Raw genomic sequence first — 21018 nt, forward strand, 5'->3', positions numbered from 1 at the left:
ACCCTTGAGATTCCTCACTTTGGCATTAAATAACAATTATAAAGGCTTTTAGAATTAAAGCAATACATGGCGGGACTTGAAATGTTAACAGTCCCAAGTAACTTGTCAATTGAAATAAGACTCATCCCTAGTCATAAATAAATAATCTCTTTCCTGGTCTCACTTCCATGCCAGGATCAATATCTCTTAACATCTTACTTATTTTATTACTGCTTTTGGTTTTCTGGGACTGATTGAAAGTTGCTCAGAGGAAATCTTTGGTTTTGCTTAAGTGTCCGTGACATTTAATCATGACTTTCCTTGCAGTTTAATTCCAACCAGTCAATCAGTTAATCCACTTCAATTGATTCTGTGCTCTCTGTTATTGGCTTGCACTCATTGGGCATCCTCTGGTGTCGACTCAGCTGGGTGGCTTGTGTGAAGCTCCTCTCACACCTCTCGCACCTGGTGAAGGCAAGAGAGAAAATTGAGACCAGGGAGCTGCTCTGGGGGGGTGATGGGCTTTGTCTCATCCTGCCTAATCAGAACAGACACTCAAAAGTGGCTTCAGATTTTACTGGCTCAAGAGGTTTAATTGGTGGCTACTTCCAAGGCCTTGATGCCTATGATGGGACAAGGCCTGTCTGATTCAGAACAGAGGAATCTGTCAATAGACAGGGGGAAGGTGATTTCTCCAGAGAGGCCTGTCCTGCTGTAGCTCTGATCACTGTCAGTTCAAATAGATAAAGAACAAAAAGAGATTTTTAGGAGTGAGCCATCAAAGAAGCAGCTTGTCTGCAGTTTTCTGCTCTGTAACCCCTAGGAGAAATTGATGACAAATAGAATTTCACCTTCTGCTAATTTAAAATCCACAATTGCCTATTGGAGGAAATCACAAAGCAATAATTGTTCAGTGCTAGAACAAGAGAAAACTCTTTGTTTATCTGATCTGACCATGCAGTGGGGTTCATTTTAAATAGGCACATAGAGTTAGTGCTTACTTAATTATCTGAAAACATCCACACTATTTGAGAAATCTGTGGGTTGAGCAAGAACTCATAACAGTCACCAGTGTTTGCTTCACTGTCTTTTATGTCGTCTCTCTTTCTACCATGTCCTCTCTTTAGAGAACCATAATCTGCAACAAAAATAACATGTGAACAAATTAACAAAGCCATTGAATTTCGGAGGGGATAGTATGGGGGTTATTGCTAGCTTGCAATGAATCCCCTATCCCTGCTCTGAAAGAGAATCTATTGTATTTAATCTCCCAAATACTGCCCTCTTAATTTGCATTCTGAACACTAGATAGGGGTGTTTGATGAGTTGCAAATACGGATGCAGCAGATTCTTCTTGTATGGCACTCGCTCCAAAAGCCACCTTTGATTTAATGGTGCTGTGTGATGTTTTATCTTCAAAGAAGATTATCATAAAAGCATCACTACAATGAATTCTTCACCTTCAAAGGAGAAGTGAGGAAAACAAAGAGCTCAGCTAATTCATATTCATCTTTCCCTCTTCATTGATGTGAATGATAGAAAGTGAACTGTCACTGATATAGCTGCTTACAAAAAAAAAAAGAGAAAAGAAAGATATTTACACATATGCATAATTGTGGAATGTTCTTCACATTAGCAATTTTTAGTAAGAAAGTTCTGCTTCAGGAACATTTAGCACAGACATTACAGAGTCGTTCATCCAAGCTACTGTACCAATCTAAAATGTCAACACTTTTAAGTTGTGTTTCTTTGATTGTCTTTCATGGAATATTTTTAGCAGCCCGTTCCACTGTTAAAAACTGCACTGTGATCTTGACAAATGTAAAATGTCAGCTTTAATGTATCAGACCTATCAGCTCAATGAAAATAACTCAGAAGTATTGATTACTTAATGATTTTTGGGGTATTCATTAACGTCTATGTGCAGATCATCCACTCTCCAGAGCTCCTGAAGTGCTGATGACACATTAGTGTACTGCTGATTGTTTATTAGAAAACTGATTAGTTACTGGATTAGTGTGTCAAAATATACTACCTTTCATCGCCTGACAAACTTGCAAATTATTGTATTATTTTTATATACATATATATATATATCCATCACAGAGGCATTAGAATCAATTTTAAGGCTGGGGGGTTAACTTAGTCTGTATGAGATATTGCCATCTACTTGAACTGATAGTTTTGTTATTTTGATGTCTACGAAGACAAGCGCTTTGCTTGCTGAGTAATAGGAGGCTTGGATCCTTGCCTAACCAAGCTATAAGTGGTACAGTTGCAAAATAACCTACAAAATCAGGTGTGGCAACACCTGACTTCTAAGTGCCTGGCCAAATAAATGAAATATACTATATCAGGATGCCTAGGGGCCACGTGTGAATCGGAGAAAGACTATAAGGTGATTAAAAGACAGAGTTACTCATTAAAACGCCTGGGCATGAAGCTGTGGCAGACCTCCTTACCCTTTCTGGAGCTTGCCTGGGAGGCTAGATCTGGGCACCACGTTCACTCAGCACCTTGCATTGCTCTTGAAAACATAGAGCAAAGCCCACTGTATTCCTTTAAAATGCAAGTTCCCATCTTTTATCCACAAGCTGCTTCTGCTGTGAGAGTGCTCTAACTTCCTAGCTACAGGCTGTTCTGGAACACTTTCATACAGACACAGGAAAGAAGTATGCTAAAGAGAGACCAGAAAAGAATAAATCTCTTGCTACAAGCATCTGCTTTTTGGACAGGAGGGATGTGCATGCCACGTGTTGCTGCTGGTCAGGCTGTGCTGTCTGCACTATACAGTCCTTGGGCAAAAGTCACAATAAAGCCTTTAGCAAAGCACCTAAATCCCCTGGCTTTCTCATGTACCCGAGTAACCTTCAGGTAGTACCCAAGGCGCCTAGTATTTTCTAGGCACTTGCAAAGGGTGTAGATGGTGTTTCAGGACTATAGTTTTGGATATATAAGTACCTGGTTTACAGGCAGGGACCTGTATTAGGCCCCTGACTCCTCTTTTTAATGTGGTCCAGAGAAGTCGTTGCCGGATACAAACTGATAGGAAAGGTGAAGATAATAGTGTCACAGCAGTCAGCATAACTATCTCATGGTAGGTAGCAATGGGAGGAAAAGCAGGAATATTTTTTCTTTTGAATTATAATGTATTCTTTCCCTCTGTCAACCATCCTTTCCTAGCCTGTCATAGCAGAATAACCATTGCAATGACCTATGTCTATGAGACTGGTGAGCATGTTTTTGTGTGCGTGTTTCTATACTACAAGCCACACGTTTAATGTTTTCTTGGAAGATTGAATAGTAGCCAAAACAGTCAGAAAGGAAAAAGAGTCCACCTCTCCTGCGACCACTTACAAAGTAACCATGGGGCTGAGTCCAAGCCTGGCTATTAGACATACACCAAATTTTTGGTTAAGCCTCAAGTGTAGATACAAGTATTGGCAATAATGATACTTATTAACTGAGAGACCACTTAATTTCCACTTAAGCCATCTGATGGCATTTGAGAGCAATTTGAACAGCCTGACACAATGCAGATCCAAAGAAGCAATTTAAAAGTCCTCTCACAATTAGATGCCATCAGTGAAAACTGGATCCATGTTGTCTTTTTTTATAGTGTGTCCGTGTCTTCATTTTAATTGTAAGGAGTAATGATGTACTTCAACATTCAACCTCATCAAACACAAGACTTCATTCTACCACAAGGTTTCCCTGTGTGATTTGCTTGGGTGGGGGTGGTAAAATAAATGGTTCTTAAATTCACAAACAATATGAATATCAATGGGGTTTGGATATTTCTACGGTACTGGGTTTTCTGAGTTTGGTTAGATAGCCCTTGTTGTCACTGGTCTGCTTGTTTGCTTCACAGAAGCAAAAACTTCAAAACATTGACATTGAGGATTATAGACAGGATTGGTTTAATTCCCAAGTTTATGTCAACCACTGTGAAAGGCTTTGGGTGAAGAAAATGCTGAAGGTTTATTTTAGGAAAAAATATCTTCATTTGATATTTTCAAAATATACATTTTAAGATTTCATTCAAGAACTCCATTTAACACTAAATTTTAAAATTATTTGAAAGGGTTAAAAAAAAACCCCAAACCAGGTCAAAGCTGAGATGTCACTGCAAGTACAACATCTATATTCAACCTGAAATTAATGTTCCCCAGTTTTGCATTTCAGTAATAAACAATGAAAAACACCTGGGTTATCCCAATCTGAAAGAATCTTTCCTCCAATTCTTTTTGGTTGACTCCTGAATATTAGATGTTTGCATAACCCTGATTCTGCAGGCAAGTCCCTTAACTAATCTTTGATTTTGCTGAAATGGAAGAGACTGGGGGGGAAGAATGTAAGAAAACGGGGATGGCCAATAATTTTCCTTTTTCTCTTACCTTTTAATTCGCTTAAGAGATTTGTTCCCAGAGTAGCAGCCATAGTGGAGACTTCAGTAAGATAAGGATACACAAAAACTTTACAGTGGTGAGGCTGACTTGATAGCTTGTGATGACATGAAAAGAAATCCCTTCTAACTGGACCTGCAGTCCAGGCAATGCAGCTAAAGCTTTGACTACAGATAACCTCACTTAGCATTGTTATCTGTAATGAAAAGCAAATAGAAAAGTCTTCCACCATACATCCAAAGTTACCTAGGACCTACAAAGAAAGCGCCTTCTCACAGAAAAAGCTTTCTAACCAATCACAGACTTCCTCTTAAATAACAATTTGAAATATCTTAAAATACTGTCACTCTATGTTCACTGTTTTTAAAACCACCTTCTGAAAATAATATGCATACAAACATGCACTTAGTGTCTGACATTGCCTGCTTAATCCATGCACACTGTAATTTGTCCAAATACCACTTACAAACATAACTGCCTTACTGCATTAGAAATAGTGAGATTGCATTCACAGTAGAAGCAAGTTAACTGTCCAGCTGACTGCCCATTTTCACCTATGAAATTGAACTTAGTAATACCTTTAAAATTATGCCTGTTATTTTTAAAATAACTTAGCTAGAATTTAAGTAATTTAGCACTATCCGTGCACGGTTGTTCTCGTTAATAGTAAAAATACTATTCAACAGAAATATGTACATTACCACAAATAGAGACTTTTCTGAGGTACAGAAACCCTATCTCAATGGACTTTTCTTTTTTGCACATTTTTTCATAAGTGTACACTCAAAATCCCTTTGTAAACAAGTATTTAAAAAATAAATTGCATGATCAAGAGACAGAAATCTTGTTTGTCCCGTTTACGGTTCTTGTTTACCAGAGTTTGTTGAGGTTTTTTCCTAAGCTTACTTAATACCAGGTCTTGGACCCCTCCTTTTCAAAGGGGGATCTAAAAGGTGATGAGACATCAAGATGAGCTGCAGCTATCTCTTTTTCCCCCAGCAGAGAGGGTGGATCAATTTCTGGATAAGTTTTCTGTCCCTCCTCTCTCAAATGCAAGCAGTCCTGCATGGGAGGCAAATCTGCCCTTTTGAACAGCTTGCAGGATCAGGGCGTATGTGTCCCCTTATCTGACTAGCAGGGATGGGAAGATCTGCAGCTCCAGTTTTAGCTTCATGTGAAATTACTAGTCAGCTTACTGCATATACTCAAACAAGACTTCCAGAGAGAAATTAGTACTACTGCTTCTTGAGCTTAAGGAAGAAACTAAATAAAAATCTTACAAGAATAAAATTATGCCATACATCATAAAGAAGCAGTACAAAGCATTCACATTTTTTGTTGCTCTGCCCTGCACCTTTAAGAATGGGCAGATAATCCCGGAATACTTAAATACTTCAGCATAAGCAGGGCAAAACAAACAAACAAATCCCAGACCACTGCTTAATTGTAGTACATACATTAAGTCCTTTCAAAAATGAAATTGTGCTGTAGTCAAGACCATTTTGGAAAAGGGGAAAAAAATTACTAAACAAAAGGCGAAAAATAATGACTCTAAATGGGGCAAAATAGCAGATCTATTGGAAACATGACAAAAACAGGATGTTAAAGAAAAAAATTAAGTGGAGTCAACAAGGTTACACATAAGTAACACCTTAACATTAAAAGAAATCTATTTTCCATTTTGACCCGGAAACCTCTTCCATTAATTACTAAAATCTATTTACACAGCAACTAGATAAAATCAATCTGATTGCTCACACTATTTTTGGCTCACTTTCTATGGGCTCTGAGCATTCAAGAGACTGGCTCTAGAGGACTCGATGTTTAGATGCTCTGCGTTTCCGTGTTTTGCCACCTACAACACTATCCCAGCCATGATTTCTGGTATGCAAGCTCTTCTGTACTGGATATGCAGTATTTGGTTCCTGGTGCTGTCCTCTTGCCCCCAGCAGAGACATGCATGGAGGCCATGCTTCCTTTCAACCATATATGGAGGGAAAGCATCTCTACCGGTATCTCTACCAAGCTTGTTATGAGGGGTTCTGACAGGCCCCGTGGCTGAGCTCCCTTACATTAACCAGACCAAGAGCACAGTACGGCAAAAGTAGAAAAGAAAGACAAATGGAGAAAAGCAGAGGGAGGACAGACAGTCCTTGGAGAACTGGAAGAGACACACACCTTCTTCTACGCTTATACCCATTCATCCTAGGAACATCAGGTAGCTTCCAAAAGAAGTGATATCAATACATTATACATTGATACCAATACATTATTTTTCTTCCAAAGTGAGATTGTTCCAGGTACAATATCCATAAAATTTGTGCCTGTCAGTTCAGCAAGGACACAGACACAAATACGGAAAACGTGTATTCTGTCTCGGAGAACACCTCCTGTTATGTAGGTAGAGTCTTGCACAACAGAAGGTAAAATCCACCTGGATCAGCTGTGCTATGGCTGGAGGTGAGTGTAGACGGAAAATTTCTGAAAGTCAGGTGCGTGCTTGGCTTTAATTTCAGTAAACAGAAACTGCAGAAATAAGCAAAGTCTGTTTAATTAAAAACCATCTTGACCAGGTGACTTCTTTTTTTTCTTACATCTTGGACAGCTGAACGCTATCAATTTATTATTATTTTTATTCTATTATTTTTTGTTATATTTATTTATTATCTTACCAAACTTATGCCACAAGCCAGAGTTGCATTTCCTATGCAGTGATTCTGAGACTAAAAAAGATGCATATTTCTCCCCCATATTTAACCAGATCCAAATTAGCTTTTATGTGACGCTCCATCTACCTCAGCGTATAGACATCAAAGAATCATATTAATGTTCTTACAGCATAGCCTGTCCCAGTCTTGAGTGTATTTTCAGCTATGGTTCTCTGGCAGCAGCTTGTCATTTAATCAAAACAATCAAGTTCTCATCAGAAGACAGAAAATTGCTCAGGGCTTGCAAGGCACCCAAAACCACGCCTGGTTTAATCCTGATTTTAGCCACACCACTAACGGATTTATCTGGAGGTCTGACCTTGGCTTTCAAGGGAACCTCTGCCATGTGCTGGTACAGACCGGTGATGCTCGTGAATAGCAGCGATACATGTCCCTCTCTAATCTCAGCTGGCAAAGGCTGCTGGCTGCAAGTACTTACTTGAAGGGCTTTTCCCCAGTGTGTGTCCGGATGTGATTGTTGAGTGTTGTGGCACCAGCAAAGGCACGACCGCAGTAGCCACACTTGAAAGGCCTGTCGCTGGAGTGCGTAACTACATGGTTCCTCAGCTCTGAAGGTTGGGAGAAAGACTGGGAGCAGTGACCACACTGGTAGGGCCTGCAATGGGAAAGAGAAACACCGTGCCGTCAGTGCTTTCTATTGCCATGAATGGGAAACCATATGGGCAGGAACATCTGGTCTTCCCAGTAACTTCCAAAGAGAACTGCAGGTGCACTTCTCTGGGGCTTTCTTGGGAGACACATACCCAAAACTTCATGACCGCTTTAGCAAATGTGAAATGCTTGTGCAGGAATTGACTGAGAGTCTATGGGCATCATGCCACACAAAACATAATTGAGCAAGCCAGTGAGCCTGCATTACACGTCGTATGCCTGCCTTATTTCTCCCAAGCTCAACGTGGTACTCCTTAGTCACAAAAAACTCCTCACACATCAGAGCTAAGAGACTGACAAAATCCTCTGTCTGTTGGTGTCAGGTACAGTCTTACCTACAAATGCACGTCTGATTGTTATACCTATATCCTAGGTGGATTCTGTGACTGTTTGCAATTAAATTCTTTGGAATTGGAAAAACCTAGGTTTTTTGAGATCACCTTTTTCAATGAGAGACATTGGAAAAAATAACCACCATGTTACAATTACCTTTCTATTTTCTTACTGCTGTTGAAAATATTTGCATTTAATTAACACATTTCTCCCATCCAGACTAAAAATGCCTTTTTTGTGATCTTGAAATGAAACCCAGAACTTAGGTTTTCCACACCACAGTTTGTTAAAAACAAGCATAACAAACAAACAAAACTGACTGAGATGTTACAAATTCAGAATCATAACAGACTGCAAACATAGAAAGAAAAAGATACAAGACAGCAAGGTGAGACAGGACTGCTGAAATGCAAATACCATTGCTAACTAAAATAAAATGTGAAAAAAACAGTGTCTATATATTTCAGTTTGGTTAAAGTGATTTAATATCAACATCTTACAGGGTTTTTTTCATTTTCACATTTGATTTAAGTTAGTGACAGAGTCCTACATGCTCATCAGATTTTTTGTTAAGAAAATTAAGAATTGTTCTAGAGGGTTATTAATGATTTTTACCCTGCACAACGTTTTAAGGCACAGCTCTTGATGTCTGCATTTCTAGAGCCAATGGCCAACACCAACTTAATTGCTCTCTCTTTAATAAATGTGTATGTTTAAATGGCTAGAAACCAAAACTAAAGGGAAGAAGACAACGGTGACCAAGCATGTACAATTCAATTAAGTGCAAAATAAAGCGAACTATCTCATTTGTCAAGTGAACTGCTTAATTGTGGCTACTTGCATCACTGAACACAAATACTATTATTTTACAGTGCTTCAGAGCACTGAACCCTGATTGTAGAATTTTTTAGCTTGATTAATAGCTCAGTATTGGTCAATAACTCAATAGCTTACAATTTTAATTACTTATATTTGAAAATCTAACTGCTCTCCAACAAGTTTGAAAGAAATATATAAAAGCTGTGGAAAGGTTACTTAACCTAGATGATATGGCCTTAAAAAATTACATGAATATATGTAAAATAATATTTTAAGAAAAAAATAAGTACTGAATATCTGTTTCTCATATTGGAAGACAAGTAGTAACATGCCCAGTCTTCTCCTTTTTTGAAGTGCACGGTTAATTTGCACGGAAAATATTTATCAAACTTGACATGAAAATTCAAGTGCTGGTAAAACAAAGATGATTTGTGAATGCAGACTTATTTGTTTGGGTATTTTCAAATCAAACACTTTTAAGCAAATAGAGCACATTAAGATATTCTGTATCCAAGAAACATTGATTTTTTAATAGTGAAAGGGACCATTAACATCTATTAGCCTCTGGTTATCTATTTTTAACAGCTACCACAATAAATGATACAACACTATATAAAACCAATTAATCTTTTATTTTTTTAACAGTCAATGTGATTAATTTCATACTGTGAAAAGTCACACCGTAACTTGTCTGTAAATAGTCAAAATTCCAAACCAGTTATAACTGAACATTGTGATGCCAAGTAAAATGTTTTTACCCCCTACATTGGCTCCGAACAAATTTCTTGTTTACAAAGGATATTAATATATGTACTTAGAATACATTTCACTGGCTGATGCTCAAGAAAAAGAGCCCTGTAAAAAATCACCTATTGTTAGATCACTTTGACTATTTTTTCCATTCATCCATATCTTGGGAGAACAACCATTAAAGAAGTTACCCTTCTCTTTGCAGTGGATGCATTTCTCCAGTGTATACACAGGCAATTCTGATTAATACTAAAATGGGCAGAATAAGTAATTTTTCAAGCTAGATACATGGCACACACTAAACAAAGCTCATTTTAAAAAGAAAGCCTATAAATGCATTGAAACACTGTAACAATTTAAAAATGCTGTATCTAATTTGCACAATTGCAGATTCAAATATGCCACATTTTGACAACTTTTGGATACTACTATTTTTTTCCTAGAGAAAAAAAAGTCATTCAATAAGTATAAAAGTTATCATTTTGTTCTCTGGTAACCCTTTTACTGTGCTCAGAAATTCTTCTTGGCAGAAAATAAAATCAATACATTGTTTTTAAAAAAAAAATGAAAGTGGTGCAGAAGGACTGAACATGAGCAATGCTCGGTTCAGTGAGTACATTGACACGGGCAGAGCAGGGCTGTCTTTGATGTAGCAGTTACGTCTTCTGCCATCACTTTGGTCTGCACTGGGACAATGAATTAAGATGGTGACCTCTTTATAGCAGAGGTTTGCAGACAGAAGGACCAGGGACATAGTGACAAAAACGGTGGTCTTCATAGGCTGTATTTTCAAATATGTGCTGCTAGACTGAATGCAGTCCCAGCCCAGAAAAACTCGTTTCCACTGTAACAACCGAAAACATATTGTACCTTCTTGAGCTTCCAGGTATCTTTGTGAATATAAGCCTAGCTGTGTCACAGACCAGATGTGTGTTGATGCTCCAGAAAATTAATCTTCAAACAAAATGGATGTCAGTCACTTCATATGTGAAAGCCTACGTAACTAAAATATTCCTTTGCAGATGTACAGACAGATTTGCAAGCATGAAAGTAATCAGTTTGATGAAACAGGTGTACCAGGGCCTCAAAGTACATGCTGACTATCTGAAGAAATATATTTTTCTATAAAAATTTGTTCTCCAGCTATCATGTACCAGAAACAACATAGTTTTGAATGTCTTCATCATTGCATTTTCTACAAAGGATCTTGTAGGCCCTTCCAGATGTAAATCAAGCCTGATCAAAATCTTCTCATATAGTATTTTTAAGTTACATTTAAGAACAGCTAAACTGATGTATAGCAATGTGCAGTTGAGAATGATGTGCTGACAGCCATCAAAAGCAGTTCTAATGTTTTTCATTAAACACCCAGCTACATATTTTTCTAGTTCTCTGTCTTCCTGTCTGAGCTTAAAGGAAGGAAATCTGCTTACCTAGAAGCAAATTCTCCTGTCAGACAAATTACACTGTTGTCATTAACCCCATGCACCATCAATCAGTTATATCTAGCTTTACTATCATGTAGAGTCCACCAGCTTTTTCTAGCGACCCTAATCTTACAGTCCCTGACTATATGATGGCCCACTATAGGAACACAGGACATTTAAAGTGAAATTCAGAAAGGAGTAACTGTAACGTAATAGTTTTCAGGTTTTGTAGTTATTTAGATTTTGAACTTTACCAAGTTTTTCAAGTTACGTTTTCAAAATTAAACCAGTCAAGGATACTTTTTGCTCCCTAATTTAGACAACCTCTTGAATGATTTTGCTGGTTTGTGATGTCTTTTCCCGTCTTACAGTTTTCTCACTTTTGTAGCTGATTTTGTCTGAGTGAAACAACATCATGTATAGGACCAGTACAAAACCCATGTTCCCCTATGAGGCTTATTGAACCTCACCAAAGCTCATGCTTTGTGCAGGGGATAGGGAACACTTTGGGCACCATGCAGCAGTGGGGATGGCAGAGCTGGACCCACTGGGCGTTCTGGGTTCGTCTCTTACAAATGTTTGTGGAGGAACTAGCAAAAGCAGAAAGTTAGTGCACTTGAAGTGTTTTCAAACTTCTGAAGCTGTCAGGGAGAGGTGCTGCTCTGTACACCCTTTGTTATTAACTATGAGTACTGGGAGTTTGCAAACCTTTGTGAAAAGATTATGCAAGAACAAGCATTAAATTCAGCAGGATGTTTACTTTAATTGAGCAATATTCCATAGCCACTCTATAAACAGAAATAGACAACCCTTGCTCACAACATCACTTTTTTTAGGTCTGTTCTGGGAGATGTTTAAATTGATTAATGGACTTGGGGAGAACATAAAGGTCAAAGACACAGAACCTATAAAGAAAAAGATAAACACAAAATGGGCTGAGCCATGATCTTAAAGAAAAGGATCTATTAAATTGACAACTTCAGACTTCAAGCTCCTGTTTTTAAAAAACCCCCTCACAATTCAATATTGAGGTGCTACAGCAAAACATGAGTACGATAATATCTTTTGAGTAAACAAGAATTGCAAGGGCCAGATAATATCCACAATCTTTCAGCCACGGACACACTTATAGAGTGGGGTTTCCTCAAATTATCAGCTTAAATACACGGCAATCAATGAGAATATGTATCACACAGATGTACATGTTGTATATGAAAATGTGCCACAGACAGCTCTTGGGAACTGCAGCCACCTGCCTTCCCTCAACACCAATACATCCTGAATCTGGTGATCATAGTGAGAAAGAAGAAAGATGTCATTAAAAGAGACTGTGTCATTATCAGAAAAGTGATTGCTGTTTAAAAAAAAAAAAAATTAAAAATATTGCTTTAAAAATGATGCACTGTGATCAAAGCCTTTTGGTTACCCCTTTCTGGAGCCCCCTCCCCAAATAGGATTGTTGGGAATTTCTGCAGCAGGGGGAGGAAAAAACCAAAAACAAAAACAAAGCAGAAGAAAAAATATATTTCTGACTCCTGCTTCAAGAAACAGTTGCTCAAACTGCTTCTGTCTGGGCAAGGCTTAAAAAAGGTCCCAAAGGCTCAGAAAGTCCAGCAATTCAAACCTTGATGGATTTAAATCTTCGCCTCCCACACCCACTCCAACCCCAATTACCATTAAGTTCGAAGAGAAGCCTTACAAAATATAACAAGCTAAAAAAAATCTCGGTGGAAAGGGAGAAGTAAATTATAAGTAAACCAGTAAATAATTTAAAGTTAATGTTAATTTTAATTTAAATAAAAATCCTAATCTTAATCTAAAACAACAAACACAGTAGATTATTAATTTAATAATTCTCCCTATTTTGGATTCATGGTTTTTTAAATTTATTTTTATTTATTAAATCATCTGCCTGTTAAATAGGACCATTTTTTTCTTACTGCCTAATGGAATTAAGTATATTTTGGCCTTTTTTAATGTCTGCTCTCATTCAGATGTTTTCTGAATCTAAATGGCTTTAAAGTAATTTCCTTTTTTTAATTTCTCAAGCCCCAAGTAGTCTGCTTTTCTCTAATTTCAGTCCATTAATTGGACTCCTGTATAGATTCAAAGATGTTTTCCCTGCACCTCATGCTGTAGGTAATCAGCATTGTTGAAAAACAAATACAAAGGCAGAAGAGGTAGTCTAAACTCATTTCCTAGAGAATACAGCCCCTGCTGCTTCAGTCACATCAAAGTTATAGTGGCTGGTGTGCTCACAAATTGCTGACAATAAATGGGGAGCTGTTTATCAGCCAGAGCGGTGCTGCAGTTATCACTGAGAAAATACAAACCAGAGAGTTGCACCCAGTACTTCAGGCTGGCAGGCAGGTATTCTTTCACAAATCACATCTTATTTTCTTGTCTTCAGGAAATTTTGTACAACACTTTACGAATTTTTCATCCGGAGAAACGCAATATGTTTAAGAAACCAAAGACAACTCTTTTCTAGCCACTGTATCACTAACCAGCTGGTCTACTGGTACCTGCTAAAAGACAAAAAGCTGCCCATGATGTAAGCTCAAACTGTAATGATTTCTAACCGGGGATATGAGAACACAGATCCTAGGGTAGTTATGATCTGCAGTAACTATTATTCTGGTAATTTCAAACACTGAACGAACTGCAGTGAGCTTAAACAGATTCATGTGACTGACGTCCCACACAACGCTCTAAGGACAACCTATCGGGAAATGCTTTTACAGCAGTTACGTTGATGGCACACCTTGTGGGAACAAAGAAGGCATTACAAAACTGGCCTCCACAAGGAGTCTGCACAATTTATTTAATGAAAACATAGAGATGTGAGCCATTTTTCAGTACACAGGGAACACAGGTGTCACAGAACAGAGCACTGCAGTATCTAGTATTTATGCAACAGTATCTTGCAATCTCATTTAGGTTTTATGCTTTCTATATAACACAAGAGAAAAAGTTTCTTAAGAACAGGATTCACAAAACCCAACAAGCCAAAGAAGAAATCAGCTAAATTAGCCAGTATCAATATTGACAAAAAGGCGTTAGCTATTATGTTCCGAATCTTCCTGAAAGCTTCTGGGATTCAACACTCAGAGTCTTTACTTACCTCCTCTCCACCCCAGTCCTCCCCAAATCTGCTGAGTCCTTTCTCTAATCACCCTTTGCTCTCTTTGCTCCTGGGGGAGCCAACTTGTCTTCTGATCAAGATAATTTTCCTACTGTGTTGTAGGGTATTCTGAGCTAAAAATGCTCTACACTTTCTTGCTGAAGCTGTTCTGCATGGACAAATTAGGTAGGCACAGGAGAGACAAAACAGTAAGACGTCACAAATCAGTAACCTACTAATAAGGGTGTTCACCTCTAAGGGGGAAGACTTAAAATCCAGCCTGTGTTTCAGGCAATATTTGACACAAGATACTTAGGAGAAAATAAATAAAAATAAATAAAAATTAAAAAATCAAATCTCTCACCTCCAAGATGACAGACCTAATTGTAGGATAGACTTATCCTCATTTTCTCTCTCTGACAAAATGAATATTTAACTATCCCTTAGAGTGCAGAACAGCCCCATTAGGAGAGACCCTTCTTGCATTAACTATTATCTGCAACTTGGTTCTTCATAAAGGAAGACAGGTTCGAGTGAAGGAAAGGATGAAATCTAGGCATCACATCTGGTTGGATGAATCACTGAAAAAGTATGTGGGGGTGCCTCACAACATATCTCTTCTAGACTCCCTGACACAGCATTTTATGCTTTACAGTATGCTTAGGATACTTTAATACTGGAAACATAAGAGTCCATGAAACTTAGGGGAATAGACCTTTCGGGACCTATATTCTACATTGTGGCACTTAAATTGGCAGTTGTGTCCTACAGCTTCCTTAGCATGGCGTTTGTTTCTGCTAAGGCCCGCATAAAATTCAGAAAATGTTGAAAGGGCTTGTTTGCATTCACAATATTATCAACTCTTTAAATTCTATGAAGCTTTGCATGGAACCTAGTTTGCCCCTATTGTGTTTGACATTTCTTCCTGGAAAACTGGATTTATGCTTCAGTATCCCCACACCCACAGAATCACACAAGCATATGTGTACACGTAGATAACCACGTACACAAAGAGACATAGACATGCATACAAACACACACACAGACTCACTGTTGACTATTTTTTGGTAGTGTTTTGGTTAAATGTAATTCACAATTAAATGCTGCTTTTAGAACAACCTTCCAGGGATTCAGCTGTTCTGCTCAAACCTTCTTCACAGCTGAAGAAGAGACAAAACTTGGGCAGCCTTTTTTTATTGAATTAATTTGATCTTTGTCTTTTCTCCTGCCAGCTATCAAAATTGTCAAATAAACCAACTTTGATTCATAAATAATGGTTCCATTATATTTACTGTGCCACCGGTCAGAGTACCTGAAATTTTAATTCACTTGTTCAGCTAAATTTCATCCTCAGTTCACGGCCATAAAATTCTGTATTGACAAACTTTCAAACCAACTTTGACTCTGAGGTATCTAGTCAACATTTTTCTTCTGTGTGGATATTAGTTTATTGAATAAGTGGCATCTGTTTTCCTCCACATCACTAGTGGAGTAGGTATTTCCTTTTGACAGCTTTGCACAATTTATGGGTTTGCATGCTCTGAAGAAAAATAGTACTAAGCAAAAAATTCCAATTCATTACCTCTTAGTACTTAATTAAGTTCATACACATTGCACACTATAGGTGAACCCTGAAATGACTGTGACAGCCACTGAGCAGCAAGTTAGATTATCTTTGGAAGACAGAGAGACTTTTAATTATCTTGACCTCATTTTTCCATCTATGATATTCATAAATTTTTCTTCTATTTTGTTGCCTCCATCAGATGTACCAAACCATTCTGAAAACAAGATTATATCCTTAGCTATTTCCTTTTATCTGCACATTTAGGCACCAAATGTTTTTACAAATAGTGAAGTCAAGCAATGTTTTTTATCGGCTTACTTCACACAGCTGCAGATGAATTATGTCGTACAGGCTCCTCCTAATAATGGTTTGGTTTTGGAAATGATAACAGCTTGATAAAAGAAGAAAGCAGTGGATCTGGCTATCAGTAGATACAGAAATAAAGAGATCCTGGGCTTTACCTGTCAGGGTTCTGCGTACACACATGCATCTGTAAGAGGATCCGCTGGGTGAAAGTCTTAAAGCATTGCCCACATTTCCAAAGATGCCAGTCACTGAACTCAGAATTTAGTTGGCTTGTTGAAGTTGGGCTTGCAAGAACTCGTTGGTTTTTGACACTGATCTGGTTAAATCCTGACTCGATGGACCCAGACTTATCCAGGAGAGAAAAATTTCTGCTACACGGAGTCTGTGGAAATACTATGGATCGCTGTGGAGTGGCAGGGGATAGTTTGCTACTTTTATTAAATGGCTGTAGGGTGTCTTGTCTGGACATGGCCTCCATTACAGTCGAAGGGACATTCACTGGGAGAAAACAAGAAAAGTAAATAAGATCCTTTTTATGCCTTTTTAAAACTAATACACTGTTGGGAGACACCAAAAAAAATACCAACATCCATTTTCTTGAACACTAGAATTAAACAACTTTATTTTAACAATGCACAAAAAAAATGGGCTTGAATGAGACAGTGATCTGAATGGATGATGCTGATTCTGTGACACTGAAATGAAAACTCATGCAAAGGGGTGTCTGAGACTGAAAGGACTCAGAGAAGCCTGACTGTGATATACATTTATTGCACAACGGGATTGTCATCTCAAAGAAAATGCTGCTGCACTTGTGATACCCTGACTCTGCATGTTGCAGTCAGCATGTCCAATTGCTATATCACAGACAAGCATGAATTTTGAGAGCATGGGGAAAAAAATCCTTGCTCAGACACTCCTTGAGATACAGCAGGGCTTAAATATCTACTGCAGCAATAGTTCCCTTATCCTCTTAAAGGGCAGCCACTAAGGATATTATACTATTACATCTCACAAATAGTCATACAGCCAATACAATACAAAGCCAGTGACTTCACCGTGACTCGTATGATTAAGGCTAATAGCAGTTAGATCACCATGAGACAATGCAAAGTACAGGCAGAGATATCTTTGTGCATCAATTTCCCACCTACAAAATAGGAACAAAAATTATTTCTAGTCCCATGAAGGTCTTATGATCATCAATTGACTATGGCTTACAAGGCACTCAGATATTTCAGCAACAAATGCAATACCCTGTTCTCACAAAGAACTGATTTAGTGCTGAATTTGGATGTTGCATGATAAGGAAGGCAGGAGGTCAAACTTATAGAAGAAACTGGAACATCTGCCTCACTCCTTGAGTACCATCTAGATCATGCAGTGAATGAAGCAAGGGTCCTATGGAAAAATGGGGTCAGCTAATGAAAGATTGTACCATAATGCAAAAAGAAACATAATTTAGGCCACCTGGGCACAGTACCTTCTCATGCTTTCTAATTTTGGCACGCTCAACCTCATGAGATAATATTTTAACGGAGATTTTTAAATTAAATATGGTGTATGCATATGTCTAAGTCTACATACGTTCACACATTTTGTTACTGTCACAATGTGTTTATATGTATATATCCACATGTAGGTACATAGCACCTACTAAACAGGTGATTAGAAACTGCAACTCTGTTTAGGTAAGTCATGATGATAGATTTCTAAGAGCAAATATGAAAATTAAATTTCAGTTGTGAGCTGGAATCATCCAACATTATTTAGTATACAATAAAAATGTACTGCAAACTGATGTTTTGGTAATACCTTAAATAATGCCAGTTACTTCACAGAGTTATTTTCTAATAGCTTCCAGCAATTGTAATAACTCCAATATTATAATATTGCATACTATTTAATTTACTTAAATTGAGGTCCTTCCTAAGCTAGTCTTTTCTGGAGTATCTGAGGACCTGATTTCTAAGTAGAGCTACATCCACGTGGCTGTCTATCACCAGTTTCCAGACATGTAATATGTATTCTATGTCTCTCTTCAGTACAAGGTGCAATTTGTATACTTCCATTTTGCCCCAACATTCTCACACAAGAAGTAGACCACTTTTTTTTTTTTAAACTGTATTCGTAAGAGTCCACAGAAGCAATAAGATCGGTATATTAAAGACCTAAGGAATATAGGCAGAGTTTGTACTGGGTAAAAATACCCCTGTGCAGAAGATAAGCAGAAGGTCTACTCTGAGGGCTTAAGTGGCACTTAGGTCATATACGAGCCTGCAGCTGGCTCCATGCTCAGAGATGAATTTCATCTACTCATGTCAGTCTCTCTGTGGATGAAACTCTGGTTTCTCTCACAGCAAAATAGCAAGTGACAATATTTAGAGATTTTAACCATAATGCTTTGTTTTTCAAATAAAGGTTTTGTAAGCTTCAGCTCATGAAAGAAAAAATAATATTTCTATATTGTACACTGCAGAGCATGAGTTTTATCAGCAAACATTACTGCTAGTAATTAAACTTCTTTTAAGCTTTTCTGAAGCTCAACAGATTTGAAAACTCAAGATGAAAAAGGATGGAGTTTTTTGACAGTTTAATCCCTGCTATCTTGCTGTTTTATTGCTGCATGGTTCAGTATTTAAGTTGCTACGAGACACAAGTTCAGCCTAGCATTGCTGTTTAAGTATCAAGTACTTGACCAAAAAAATACATCTTCTATGCAATTGATTAAGCGTGGCCAGCCACAGCGTTACTTTAGACCAAAGTCAATCAGGCATCCATTATTGGTTTCTTCCACCACGTAGATACACATAGCTGTCAAAATGGAAGAGAGGTCTTTGATGCAAGCTCTAATCAAGTTCCACACACAAACAGTGAAACTGAAGGGCGTGCTGGGATCATCCGTTCCCATTACAGACAAAGGTATCCAGCACTAGATTGCACTGGGTCTGCGTTGTAAGTTACATGCTTAATTTTGTGACAATTCCTAGCAAACTAAAATATTGATAAGGGGTAGAAGAATGGATGGAAATGGGGATGGCCAGGTTGGAATGGAGGTTCATTGTCATTTCAGGCTACTTACATTCAGTCTGTATTTAGAGAAGCTGGCTTTTTTATTTTAACCACAAGGATCTCATCTCAACAGTCAGTCAGACAAAGCTTTTCTCAACATACTCAGTGGTAACAGAATGAAGAGTGACTAACAGAGGCCTCAGACCTGCAGTGCATTACTGTTTTGGCAAGACAGTCTCTTGTGATAGGTCTGATAACAATGGAGAGGGCCAAGCAAATCGGTTAAGAATAGACTAGGAATGAATCACTTATAAGGAAGAGTGATCCTACACACTACCAAGCTATGTGGGGCTGCCATGGTGGGAAATCTGCTATTTAATTGCACATACCTGCACACTTTCAAACACCTCTGTTTATTTAGGCAACCATACTATGACTTTGCACAGTTTAAGTGTACCAGCTTCAGGGTTTTATTTTGTACACATCAAGCTACCTTAAATATATAACCACTTTCATTTAGTATGTCTTAAAATACTTTAGGAATATAGCTGATTAGGTATGAAACAGGAATTCTGGCTTACACAGGTAGAAATGCAAGGAGGAACTTACAATTTTCATCTTGTGCAATGCACTGGAGAGGGATTCCAAAGAAAGATGTGTAGCTGTCATTGTACCACACCAACAGCTCGGTGCCCCTGGGGATATCTATACAAGCCCGGTAGAATATATTTGACCTGATCAAGAGAAAAAGAAAAAAATGCCTAATTTAGGAATAGAGCATTCTCCTCTTATCATACACAGTATTACAGTAGAAATCCATTGTTTTGGAAGCATTTCTGCAGATAACTAAATTAATAACTTACTGATTATTTTAAAACCAAATCTACCATCAGGGAAGGAATTTGTTCCTGTAGCATAGGGTAACAAAGAGCTTACAGGCATTTTGCACCTAGCATATTTTAAACACTAAGATTTTACAACACCAAGATTTTATGAAAAGACTGATATTTTCTTGCAATGTCCCTTTTAAAGTAATTTTAGAAATGCTGCATTTTGCTAACACAGTACAAGCATCAGAGTGGTGAACGCAGTTCAGTAAGTTCAGCCATTTAAATAGCTTTGCATTTGTGATCTAAGCTAAAGTTAACATATTTTAGGAGTAAATAGACAACAATTCTTTCAGTGCTTGTAGCAAGAGGTTTGAAGTAGCATGATGTGGCCTTTCATTACAGTAATATACCACCAAAAAGAGAGATCTTGGATTGTTGAGTAAAATAGACAGGGAAATTAAAAAATGGGGTTAATCTGAACATACAATCACAAAAATCTCCCCTGCATGGAACATGAGGTTAACGTTGATGATTCTTCAGTAAGTATAAATTAGTGTTACTGTAAATGTGATATCTTATCACATCTCTCTGTGGGAAAAGGCTGTGGATATTCCTAGACCACTGATATGGGAGCTGAGGGGGAAAAAAAGGAAAAATCCTAGAGTCTACCATAAAAACGAGAGCGTTATTCCGATCTTGCACTGATGTAAATAGCTTCAGAGTGATACTTCTACAGTTAACAGATTTACATGGGGGCAAAAACTGTATAAGATTAGAAACATGCACAAGATAAAATAAAAATGTTATCAGTTTGTAGTGGCTTTCCCCTTAGGTTTCATATGGAACAGTAAAACACACTCCTGTGAGATGGATAGAAATTCAATATATACAAGAACACTCCACTCTTGCTGAAGGATTACATACCAAAATGATACAGTCAAAGTACCGAGAAATGACCATTTTTTATAACAGCTTATGTAAGGCAGAAAAACATCTATAGACAAAAAAAAAAAGTTAGGCCTCAACTGGCTTTCTGAGTGAAGAATTGCTACAAACATTAGCCTCAAGTTCAAGATAAAAGTGTT

At 37.8% G+C, this 21018-nt stretch overlaps 1 protein-coding gene across 1 annotated transcript in view; it reads right to left on the reverse strand.

Annotated features, from left to right (window-relative positions):
* Positions 1-329: 329 nt before the first annotated feature.
* The window catches only part of PRDM6 (PR/SET domain 6), a 72136-nt gene continuing 51447 nt past the window's right edge, over positions 330-21018 (reverse strand). The window contains exons 4-7 of the mRNA XM_076362953.1: positions 19713-19837; positions 16247-16589; positions 7533-7709; positions 330-444 (exon numbers count right to left, since the gene is read on the reverse strand). Of these exons, the coding sequence (XP_076219068.1) occupies positions 330-444; positions 7533-7709; positions 16247-16589; positions 19713-19837 (760 nt within the window). The remainder of the gene's footprint in view (positions 445-7532; positions 7710-16246; positions 16590-19712; positions 19838-21018) is intronic.

This window comes from Aptenodytes patagonicus, chromosome Z (genome assembly GCF_965638725.1).
Source record: "Aptenodytes patagonicus chromosome Z, bAptPat1.pri.cur, whole genome shotgun sequence".
Lineage (NCBI taxonomy): Eukaryota > Metazoa > Chordata > Aves > Sphenisciformes > Spheniscidae > Aptenodytes > Aptenodytes patagonicus.